The sequence below is a fragment of the Somniosus microcephalus genome, chromosome 13, assembly GCF_052327205.1.
Source record: "Somniosus microcephalus isolate GS21.2 chromosome 13, FLI_Smic_1.0, whole genome shotgun sequence".
Classification (NCBI taxonomy): Eukaryota; Metazoa; Chordata; class Chondrichthyes; order Squaliformes; family Somniosidae; genus Somniosus; species Somniosus microcephalus.
Window position 1 is genome coordinate 165,207,116 of NC_140999.1, and position 11,059 is coordinate 165,218,174.

At 54.1% G+C, this 11,059-nt stretch overlaps 1 protein-coding gene across 3 annotated transcripts in view; it reads left to right on the forward strand.

The window, feature by feature from the left end:
• The window catches only part of kif3b (kinesin family member 3B), a 53,099-nt gene extending 42,346 nt beyond the window's left edge, over positions 1 to 10,753 (forward strand). For 2 of the 3 annotated variants that reach the window (XM_086005520.1, XM_086005521.1), the window contains exon 10: positions 7,208 to 10,753. In XM_086005520.1, coding sequence (XP_085861646.1) covers positions 7,208 to 7,301 — 94 coding nt within the window. In that variant the 3' untranslated portion in view covers positions 7,302 to 10,753. The remainder of the gene's footprint in view (positions 1 to 7,207) is intronic. The other variant, XM_086005522.1, reaches the window with a different exon arrangement.
• Positions 10,754 to 11,059: the final 306 nt, after the last annotated feature.

Genomic DNA, 11,059 nt, shown 5'->3' on the forward strand with positions numbered 1-11,059 from the left:
CTGTCCCCCCGTCGCGCTCCCCTCTTCCCCCCGTCGCGCTCTCCCTCTTCCCCCCGTCGCGCTCTCCCTACTTCCCCCCCGTCGCGCTCTCCCTCTTCTCCCACCGTCGCGCTCTCCCCTCTTCGTCGGCATCTCCCTCTTCCCCCCGCGCGCTCTCCCTCTTCCCCCGTCGCGCTCTCCCTCTTCCCCCCGTCGCGCTCTCCTCTTTCCCCCCGTCGCGCTCTCCCTCTTCCCCCCGTCGCGCTCTCCCTCTTCCCCCCGTCGCGCTCTCCCTCTTCCCCCCGTCGCGCTCTCCCTCTTCCCCCCGTCGCGCTCTCCCTCTTCCCCCCGTCGCGCTCTCCCTCTTCCCCCCGTCGCGCTCTCCTCTTCCCCCCGTCGCGCTCTCCCTCTTCCCCCCGTCGCGCTCATCCCTCTTCCCCCCGTCGCGCTCTCCCTCTTCCCCCCGTCGCGCTCTCCCTCTTCCCCCCGTCGCGCTCTCCTCTTCCCCCCGTCGCGCTCTCCCTCTTCCCCCCGTCGCGCTCTCCCTCTTCCCCCCGTCGCGCTCTCCCTCTTCCCCCCCGTCGCGCTCTCCCTCTTCCCCCCGTCGCGCTCTCCCTCTTCCCCCCGTCGCGCTCTCCCTCTTCCCCCCCGTCGCGCTCTCCCTCTTCCCCCGTCGCGCTCTCCTCTTCCCCCCGTCGCGCTCTCCCTCTTCCCCCCGTCGCGCTCTCCCTCTTCCCCCCGTCGCGCTCTCCCTCTTCCCCCCGTCGCGCTCTCCCTCTTCCCCCCGTCGCGCTCTCCCTCTTCCCCCCCGTCGCGCTCATCCCTCTTCCCCCCCGTCGCGCTCTCCCTCTTCCCCCCGTCGCGCTCTCCCTCTTCCCCCCGTCGCGCTCTCCCTCTTCCCCCCGTCGCGCTCTCCCTCTTCCCCCCCGTCGCGCTCTCCCTCTTCCCCCGTCGCGCTCTCCCTCTTCCCCCCGTCGCGCTCTCCCTCTTCCCCCCGTCGCGCTCTCCCTCTTCCCCCCGTCGCGCTCTCCCTCTTCCCCCCGTCGCGCTCTCCCTCTTCCCCCCGTCGCGCTCTCCCTCTTCCCCCCGTCGCGCTCTCCCTCTTCCCCCCGTCGCGCTCTCCCTCTTCCCCCCGTCGCGCTCTCCCTCTTCCCCCCGTCGCGCTCTCCCTCTTCCCCCCGTCGCGCTCTCCCTCTTCCCCCCGTCGCGCTCTCCCTCTTCCCCCCCCGTCGCGCTCTCCCTCTTCCCCCCGTCGCGCTCTCCCTCTTCCCCCCGTCGCGCTCTCCCTCTTCCCCCCGTCGCGCTCTCCCTCTTCCCCCCGTCGCGCTCTCCCTCTTCCCCCCGTCGCGCTCTCCCTCTTCCCCCCGTCGCGCTCTCCCTCTTCCCCCCGTCGCGCTCTCCCTCTTCCCCCCGTCGCGCTCTCCCTCTTCCCCCCGTCGCGCTCTCCCTCTTCCCCCCGTCGCGCTCTCCCCTCTTCCCCCCGTCGCGCTCTCCCTCTTCCCCCCGTCGCGCTCTCCCTCTTCCCCCCGTCGCGCTCTCCCTCTTCCCCCCGTCGCGCTCTCCTCTTCCCCCCCGTCGCGCTCTCCCTCTTCCCCCCGTCGCGCTCTCCCTCTTCCCCCCGTCGCGCTCTCCCTCTTCCCCCCGTCGCGCTCTCCCTCTTCCCCCCGTCGCGCTCTCCTCTTCCCCCCGTCGCGCTCTCCCTCTTCCCCCCCGTCGCGCTCTCCCTCTTCCCCCCGTCGCGCTCTCCCTCTTCCCCCCCGTCGCGCTCTCCCTCTTCCCCCCGTCGCGCTCTCCCTCTTCCCCCCGTCGCGCTCTCCCTCTTCCCCCCGTCGCGCTCTCCCTCTTCCCCCCGTCGCGCTCTCCCTCTTCCCCCCGTCGCGCTCTCCCTCTTCCCCCCGTCGCGCTCTCCCTCTTCCCCCGTCGCGCTCTCCCTCTTCCCCCCGTCGCGCTCTCCCTCTTCCCCCCGTCGCGCTCTCCCTCTTCCCCCGTCGCGCTCTCCCTCTTCCCCCCGTCGCGCGCTCTCCCTCTTCCCCCCGTCGCGCGCTCTCCCTCTTCCCCCCGTCGCGCTCTCCCTCCTTCCCCCCCGTCGCGCGCTCTCCCTTCCCCCCCGTCGCGCGCTCTCCCTTCCCCCCGTCGCGCTCTCCCTTCCCCCCGTCGCGCGCTCTCCCTTCCCCCCCGTCGCGCGCTCTCCCTTCCCCCCCGTCGCGCGCTCTCCCTTCCCCCCCGTCGCGCGCTCTCCCCTTCCCCCCCGTCGCGCGCTCTCCCTTCCCCCCCGTCGCGCGCTCTCCCTTCCCCCCCGTCGCGCGCTCTCTCTTCCCCCCCGTCGCGCGCTCTCTCTTCCCCCCCGTCGCGCGCTCTCTCTTCCCCCCCGTCGCGCGCTCTCTCTTCCCCCCCGTCGCGCGCTCTCTCTTCCCCCCCGTCGCGCGCTCTCTCTTCCCCCCGTCGCGCGCTCTCTCTTCCCCCCGTCGCGCGCTCTCTCTTCCCCCGTCGCGCGCTCTCTCTTCCCTCCGTCGCGCGCTCTCTCTTCCCCCCCGTCGCGCGCTCTCTCTTCCCCCCCGTCGCGCTCTCTCTTCCCCCCGTCGCGCGCTCTCTCTTCCCCCCCCCGTCGCGCGCTCTCTCTTCCCCCCGTCGCGCGCTCTCTCTTCCCCCCGTCGCGCGCTCTCTCTTCCCCCCGTCGCGCGCTTCTCTCTTCCCCCCGTCGCGCGCTCTCTTCCCCCCGTCGCGCGCTCTCTCTTCCCCCCGTCGCGCGCTCTCTCTTCCCCCCGTCGCGCGCTCTCTCTTCCCCCCGTCGCGCGCTCTCTCTTCCCCCGTCGCGCGCTCTCTCTTCCCCCCGTCGCGCGCTCTCTCTTCCCCCCGTCGCGCGCTCTCTCTTCCCCCCGTCGCGCGCTCTCTCTTCCCCCCGTCGCGCGCTCTCTCTTCCCCCCGTCGCGCGCTCTCCTTCCCCCCCGTCGCGCGCTCTCCCTTCCCCCCCGTCGCGCGCTCTCCCTTCCCCCCCGTCGCGCGCTCTCCCTTCCCCCCCGTCGCGCGCTCTCCCTTCCCCCCCGTCGCGCGCTCTCCCTTCCCCCCCGTCGCGCGCTCTCCCTTCCCCCCCGTCGCGCGCTCTCCCTTCCCCCCCGTCGCGCGCTCTCCCTTCCCCCCCGTCGCGCGCTCTCCCTTCCCCCCCGTCGCGCGCTCTCCCTTCCCCCCCGTCGCGCGCTCTCCCTTCCCCCCCGTCGCGCGCTCTCCCTTCCCCCCCGTCGCGCGCTCTCCCTTCCCCCCGTCGCGCGCTCTCCCTTCCCCCCCGTCGCGCGCTCTCCCTTCCCCCCCGTCGCGCGCTCTCCCTTCCCCCCCGTCGCGCGCTCTCCCTTCCCCCCCGTCGCGCGCTCTCCCTTCCCCCCCCCGTCGCGCGCTCTCCCTTCCCCCCCGTCGCGCGCTCTCCCTTCCCCCCCGTCGCGCGCTCTCTCCCTTCCCCCCCGTCGCGCGCTCTCCCTTCCCCCCCGTCGCGCGCTCTCCCTTCCCCCCGTCGCGCGCTCTCCCTCCCCCCCGTCGCGCGCTCTCCCTCCCCCCCCGTCGCGCGCTCTCCCCTTCCCCCCCGTCGCGCGCTCTCCCTTCCCCCCCCGTCGCGCGCTCTCTCTTCCCCCCCGTCGCGCGCTCTCTCTTCCCCCCCGTCGCGCGCTCTCTCTTCCCCCCCGTCGCGCGCTCTCTCTTCCCCCCGTCGCGCGCTCTCTCTTCCCCCCCGTCGCGCGCTCTCTCTTCCCCCCGTCGCGCGCTCTCTCTTCCCCCCCCGTCGCGCGCTCTCTCTTCCCCCCCGTCGCGCGCTCTCTCTTCCCCCCCCGTCGCGCGCTCTCTCTTCCCCCCCGTCGCGCGCTCTCTCTTCCCCCCCGTCGCGCGCTCTCTCTTCCCCCCGTCGCGCGCTCTCTCTTCCCCCCCGTCGCGCGCTCTCTCTTCCCCCCGTCGCGCGCTCTCTCTTCCCCCCGTCGCGCGCTCTCTCTTCCCCCCGTCGCGCGCTCTCTCTTCCCCCCGTCGCGCGCTCTCTCTTCCCCCCGTCGCGCGCTCTCTCTTCCCCCCCGTCGCGCGCTCTCTCTTCCCCCGTCGCGCGCTCTCTCTTCCCCCCGTCGCGCGCTCTCTCTTCCCCCGTCGCGCGCTCTCTCTTCCCCCCGTCGCGCGCTCTCTCTTCCCCCCGTCGCGCGCTCTCTCTTCCCCCCGTCGCGCGCTCTCTCTTCCCCCCGTCGCGCGCTCTCTCTTCCCCCCGTCGCGCGCTCTCTCTTCCCCCCGTCGCGCGCTCTCTCTTCCCCCCGTCGCGCGCTCTCTCTTCCCCCCGTCGCGCGCTCTCTCTTCCCCCCCGTCGCGCGCTCTCTCTTCCCCCCCGTCGCGCGCTCTCTCTTCCCCCCCGTCGCGCGCTCTCTCTTCCCCCCGTCGCGCGCGCTCTCTTCCCCCCGTCGCGCGCGCTCTCTTCCCCCCGTCGCGCGCGCTCTCTTCCCCCCGTCGCGCGCGCTCTCTTCCCCCCGTCGCGCGCGCTCTCTTCCCCCCGTCGCGCGCGCTCTCTTCCCCCCGTCGCGCGCGCTCTCTTCCCCCGTCGCGCGCGCTCTCTTCCCCCGTCGCGCGCTCTCTCTTCCCCCCGTCGCGCGCTCTCTCTTCCCCCCGTCGCGCGCTCTCTCTTCCCCCCGTCGCGCGCTCTCTCTTCCCCCCGTCGCGCGCTCTCTCTTCCCCCCGTCGCGCGCTCTCTTCCCCCCCGTCGCTCTCTCTCTTCCCCCCCGTCGCTCTCTCTCTTCCCCCCCGTCGCTCTCTCTCTTCCCCCCCCGTCGCTCTCTCTCTTCCCCCCCCGTCGCTCTCTCTCTTCCCCCCGTCGCTCTCTCTCTTCCCCCCCGTCGCTCTCTCTCTTCCCCCCCGTCGCTCTCTCTCTTCCCCCCCGTCGCTCTCTCTCTTCCCCCCCGTCGCTCTCTCTCTTCCCCCCCGTCGCTCTCTCTCTTCCCCCCCAGTCGCTCTCTCTCTTCCCCCCCAGTCGCTCTGTCTCTCCCCCCTCAGTGTCTCTCTCTCTCCCCCCTCAGTCTCTCTCTCTATCTCCCCAGTCTCTCCCTCTCTCTCTCTCCACATCTCTCTCTCTCTCACCCATCAGTCGCTCTCTCTCTCCCCCTCAGTCGCTCTCTCTCTCTATCTCCCCATTCTCTCTCTCCCCAGTCTCTCTCACACTCCCAATCTCTCTCTCTCCTCACACTCCCAGTCTCTCTCTCTCACACTCCCAATCTCTCTCTCTCACACTCCCAATCTCTCCCTCTCACTCCCAATCTCTCTCTATCTCCCCATTCTCTCTCTCTCTCCCCAGTCTCTCTCTCTCACACTCCCAATCTCTCTCTCTCTCCCCATTCTCTCTCTCACTCCCAATCTCTCTCTCTCTCTATCTCCCCATTTTCTCTCTCTCTCCCCAGTCTCTCTCTCTCACACTCCCAATCTCTCTCTCACACTCCCAATCTCTCTCTCTCTCACTCCCAATCTCTCTCTCTCTCACACTCCCAATCTCTCTCTCACACACTCCCAATCTCTCTCTCTGACACTCCCAATCTCTCTCTCTCTCTCACATTCCCAATCTCTCTCTCTCTCTCTCTCTCACTCCCAGTCTCTCTCTCTCTCACTCCCAGTCTCTCTCCCTCACACTCCCAATCTCTCTCTCTCACACTCCCAATCTCTCTCTCTCACACTCCCAATCTCTCTCTCTCTCACACTCCCAATCTCTCTCTCTCTCACACTCCCAATCTCTCTCTCCTTCCCTCTCTCTCTCTCTCTCTCCTTCCCTCTCTCTCTCTGTCTCTCTCTCTCTCCTTCCCTCTCTTTCTCCTTCCCTCTCTCTCTCCTTCCATCTCTCTCTTTCCTTCCATCTCTCTCTCTCTCTCCTTCCCCCCCTCTCTCTCTCTCTCTCTCTCTCTCTCTCTCCTTCCCTCTCTCTCTCTCCTTCCCTCTCTCTCTCTCCTTCCCTCTCTCTCATTCCCTCTCTCTCCCTCTCCTTCCCTCTCTCTTCCCCCCAGTCGCTCCCTCTCTCTCTTCCAACAACAACATGCCCTCGAGAAAGCCTCGGCACCGCTGGGCTCCCCCAGCTAGTATTAAATAAACAATGTACATAATTGGCAGATAATTAGACAGGCTTCATTTATAGCTGTCCTTTTGAAAAGTTTCATATTTAATTTGCAAACTGAGTAATAAAACTGTTTATTGAGTAGCTATATTCCTATAATAAACTTAAACTGCACTTAAATAATCTATATCTGAAAACCTTGCATCTGCATGCACTTCCTGTTGACTTTTTCCATTGTCAATTCTTGTGTCCACATTTATAATAGAAACTCACTGTGTAAACTTACACACACTAATTACAACTTCCTCACCCCTCTTTTCCCCCCCCCCCCCCACAGTGAAGATGCTGCAGCACCACCATTATTGTGTGAAAAGTTTCTGTCTCAATTCTATTATAAATGTGGACATAGAACTTTATAACAGAAATATAAAAATAAGGGCAGAGCAGACTGTATGACTTTGAAATTACATCTGGTCCAAATATCCATCAGATTCTAACTGCTTCATTTGAAGACTATACTTTGTCTTGACTCACCATATGTAATGTCACGGGCGATTGATTAGTGTTAATTATTAACCAAAAATGTAAACACTTCAGTTCTGCTCAGCCTTTCCGGGTCCTCATTCTGTTTTTTTTTAACTTTAACTTTATTCCTTTTCTCCTATACTTCATTATCAAAACTTCTAAATGTCATTGTCTTCGATCAAGCACTCATTGTTCATTTTGGATGTGGGAGAATGTCTTTAAAAAAGCGGTCTGATCAACTTAAACTATATCCAAAGGCCATTTTTTTTTTAAACGGATTGGTTCATTTACTTGTGCAAAAGATGCAACCAGGTCAATCTCTAACCAATTTTATTTGTTTGGGCCGCCAACAAAGTAAGAATGCTGGAGGTCCTTAGAGGAACAATGCACATGAGTAAACTAGTCCGGTGCACTAATGGTTATATTTATTATTGTGAAATAGAAGCTGTTAATACTTTAAATAACAAACTTTAAAATTTGTATGAAATTGAGATTGTTCACTATTGGTACTTGTTCATGGACACATGTTTCTGTATATTTTAGACTGATCCTGTGTTTATTGTTTCATGCTTCTCAAATTACTGGGGGGATTGCACATTATTGGAGAAGAATTTGTTTTACTAAGTGTAACTGAAATTATATTTCTGTTGTCTTCAGCAGGCCCAAAACTGGGAAAAAAATGGGCCCGTCCTCTTCAGCTGGGTCTGGAACCCCGCTCTACCCACAGTCTCGTGGCCTTGTTCCCAAGTAAACCTATTCTCAAGAAGATATAATAACTTGTCAGCAGGGAGAAAAAATGGAGACGAGTAAACTTCATCTCCTGGTCTCATTTCAGTCTGACCTCTCACAGATCAGAAATATAGTTTGGATTGAGATTAAATTTACATTTGTGTTTTGTTTCCAACAGTGTAAGCCACTCCATTCCTAGACAAAAACTGCACTTCCTCTGCACCCACAACTCTTAATTTGACAAAATTGTCTGTTTCATAACATAACCCAAGTGGATAATGCCACTGCTTGCTGCTATGGAAACACATTATCCTATATATCAAACAAATACCTCACATTTTATGAGGAAATTTATTGTATTTAAAGATTTCTTAAAAATGATACATAACTTTACTGTCTTTAATTTATTAGATTTTCTTGTTGGAAAGCTGAATGTAGATAGAATAGATTTGAACATTTGTTACTGTATAATTGGTATTTTTCTTACATTTTTTATTACTGTTTAACTTTAATGTTAAATGTTAATTTTTTTCCAGACCCTAATATAATATGCAGTAAGAAACAATGAAGCTGGCCAGTGGTCTGACATTATAAGATCTAGTTAGCAATTGTTGCCTACTTAGGGGATAGTTATGGGTCATCAAACATCAACCTAATTTGTATTAATATACATCAGCCTCACATAAAGACTCAAAATGTAGCTTCTCTAAAACATTTTTAAAAACTACAAATCACAAACATTTTAACCAGGCTGTGTAAATGTGGCAAGTAACTTCAGCAGAGATGTCATCCAGGAATAAATGTGCTCTTAAATTCCTTGAACATTCTGCCAGTATAAAATCAGAAATAAATTTTAAGTTGTTGATTCTGATTATAAATAACACTTGTACACCAACAAACAAAACTTCCTGTAATACTAATATTTTAAAGGTCCGTTTTCAGATTACCACGTCCGTGTCCTGACTCTCAATCTGACCTTGCCAAAGTGTCTCGGTACTTCTGGTCACGTCTGGGCTTGATGAAATGTTACACTGTCGCATGGTGCCACATTTTTCTTGTAGCAACAAAGTCCATTTAGTTACTGGTGTACAGCAAATTATATGTATCACTCAATACAGGAATCCTTGAGAAGGGAAATATACACAGTAAATTTTGAGTTGAGCCTGTCAACAGGGAGTCTTGTTTGACAGAATCACTGATCAGAAAATCGAGCATACTGATTTCCATGCCCGATTCTCTGATCTGTGATTCTTTAAGCAAGGCTTTGCGGTAGAAATGGAGCTTTGCAAAATTTCCCCCAAATATGCACAACAGTTGGGGTCAGTTCGGGTTTGAGTGTATGTTTAAAGGTGTGCATTTTAGGTAGGCATCTTAAGAAGATATGAGTTTTTGCAGTTTGAGCTTTTATTGCAATGTTTGGCTTGTTTAAAAGCACAATGCCTGACTGATCTTTACATTACAGGTCAAATTACATTGTAGCATCAAAAATCAAATAAAACATTTGGAATATGAAAGGGGATGATTGAGAATTTAATTGGGTGCTGAGAAGCAAATGACCCCAATTTAAAAAAAAAAAAAAATTAAAGCCAGAGGGAAATGTTAAAATTCTTACATGTGACTGGACTTCTGTTGTATCGTGGAGAGAATATTTTTTATTGCTTCTCCCTAAAAATTGTGTTACATTGAAGAATATATAAGATGATATTAAAAGAAAACGTCACATGACCTCAGATTGGACTGTTATAACCTCATTTTTTGGCCTACTTAAATTTGATATTTCTCATTCCTCAGGAGAGCTCACCCGTTCTAGCATGGCTGTAAGTCCACTTCAAGTTAAACAGTATCCTCATAATTAAGGCATTTGCTTTACAGTTTCAACTTGAAAGTGTGGGCGTCTTTACGCACATTGTTCCATGGCACCTTATATTCTCAGTCTGCAGCATAATAAAATCAGTTCAGGTAGAAAGTGGCCACTTTCCATTATATGCTCATAAAAATTCCTGAATTTATATATTTGTTTAACATTCTTGTTATGGCATTGATCACAGACTCTTTTTATAAAAAGTACATTTTATTGGACATTTCAATGGTTTAATTGTTATTTTCCAAACCCCTATATCAATGATAATTAGGTCAAGGGACATGTTCTGTCATGCTGGCTTTAGAGTATTTGGAGTGTATGTTTACAGTGTTCCAGCAGGAGATCTTAAAATGTGAGTTAGTTTTTTTGTCTCTCAACCAAACATCTTTTATGAAGTCAGCTTCCAATGGAGAAAGCATTATTTATAAAGCAAAAAAAAATGTTTAAAATGATTATATTTTCAGGAGAAACCCCTTCTGTTTAAATGACCATCCTTTAGTGGGGGAGGGGGAGAGCGAAAAAAGCTTTGTGAAGAGTAAAGGAGAGATTTAAGTGACCAAATTCTTAGCATAAATATTTCTAATCAGAATTACTGTTTTGTGTTAAATTACAAAGTTAGCATAGGCAATTCCAAGTAAAGTGGAAGGTGATTAATATACCTGTCATGTTTATATTACCATTTTCACTGTGAGCAGTGCCTGTAAAAAAAATTATGGGGCATTAGTGTTGAATTATACTATTGATCCACTAATATTTTAATTGTTCATTTAATCCTAATGATAAAACATGTTTGATAAAATTTTGTTCTACAATTAATACAGTTTTGGGTTGGTTAGCAATATTTGAGTCACTAGCTCCTATTGGAAGCATAAAACGTAGTTTAGAGTCCCGATTATGGGAATCCCATTTTAACAGTAATGATTTTTTCTGATTCTCTTACAACAACCTGTGTCTAACCCTGCACGCCATGGGATTCTGTCATAAATTATATACTGGTGATACCTGGTTTCTAAATCTCCAGTGTATGTTGACTTTTAGGTTACCAAATTGGTGTAAATCGCAATAAACATTATTTTCTTCATTTTGTTTGCAACAAAAAGCTGTAGTTTCTTCCAGAAATATCCAGCGAACCTGGAATAAGAACAAAAGTTATTATATTGTCAGCTGCTAGAAAAAAGTAGTCTTAGAATATTGAAGCAAAAATGAATGGCCAAAACTTCAGTAAGCACTGCACTTTCAACAAAAAAAACCCTGATGTTTTTCATTTAAACCAGTGATTTCCAGTGTCAACATAATCCTGCATGTTGCCTGATTTTTATGAAATGCATATTCTAAATGAAGACAGTGTCCAGAGCAAGAGTCTGTATAATTGACTGCATATGTTGGAAGAATACACAAAATCTACCATACAGTACAGAATTTTATGTGTCCCAAATTTCAAACTGAAAGGAATGTCCTTATTTAAATGATATACAAATTTAAATTATCTCTGCAACTTATAACAGCCTGTACTTAATCAACATTTTAAAACATCCCTTCTGTTTGTTAATGTACAATTGCAATGCACCCTGTAAATGACCTTAAATAAACTTTCTGAAGCAGTTACAACTTAATCTTCCATGAGTTTATCTTTTTGCGCCTGTATAGCTTTTCAGTGCACAAGACTAAATTGCATTTTAAAACTTTTATCGGTGTTTTTCATTTGGTGTTCAGCCTGTCATTTCTTTCATTTTTTTTTAATCCATTGATTGTAAAGCACTTTGGAACAACCTGAGAACATACAAGGATCTACGTAAATGTAAATTCCTAAACAGTAACAAACTGTCGAGTGAAAATTTGGACTTTCCGAAGGTGTAGTTCCCTGAACAATATGCAGTAACCTGTGGAAAAAATAAAGGCAGTTTATCTATTAAATTTTC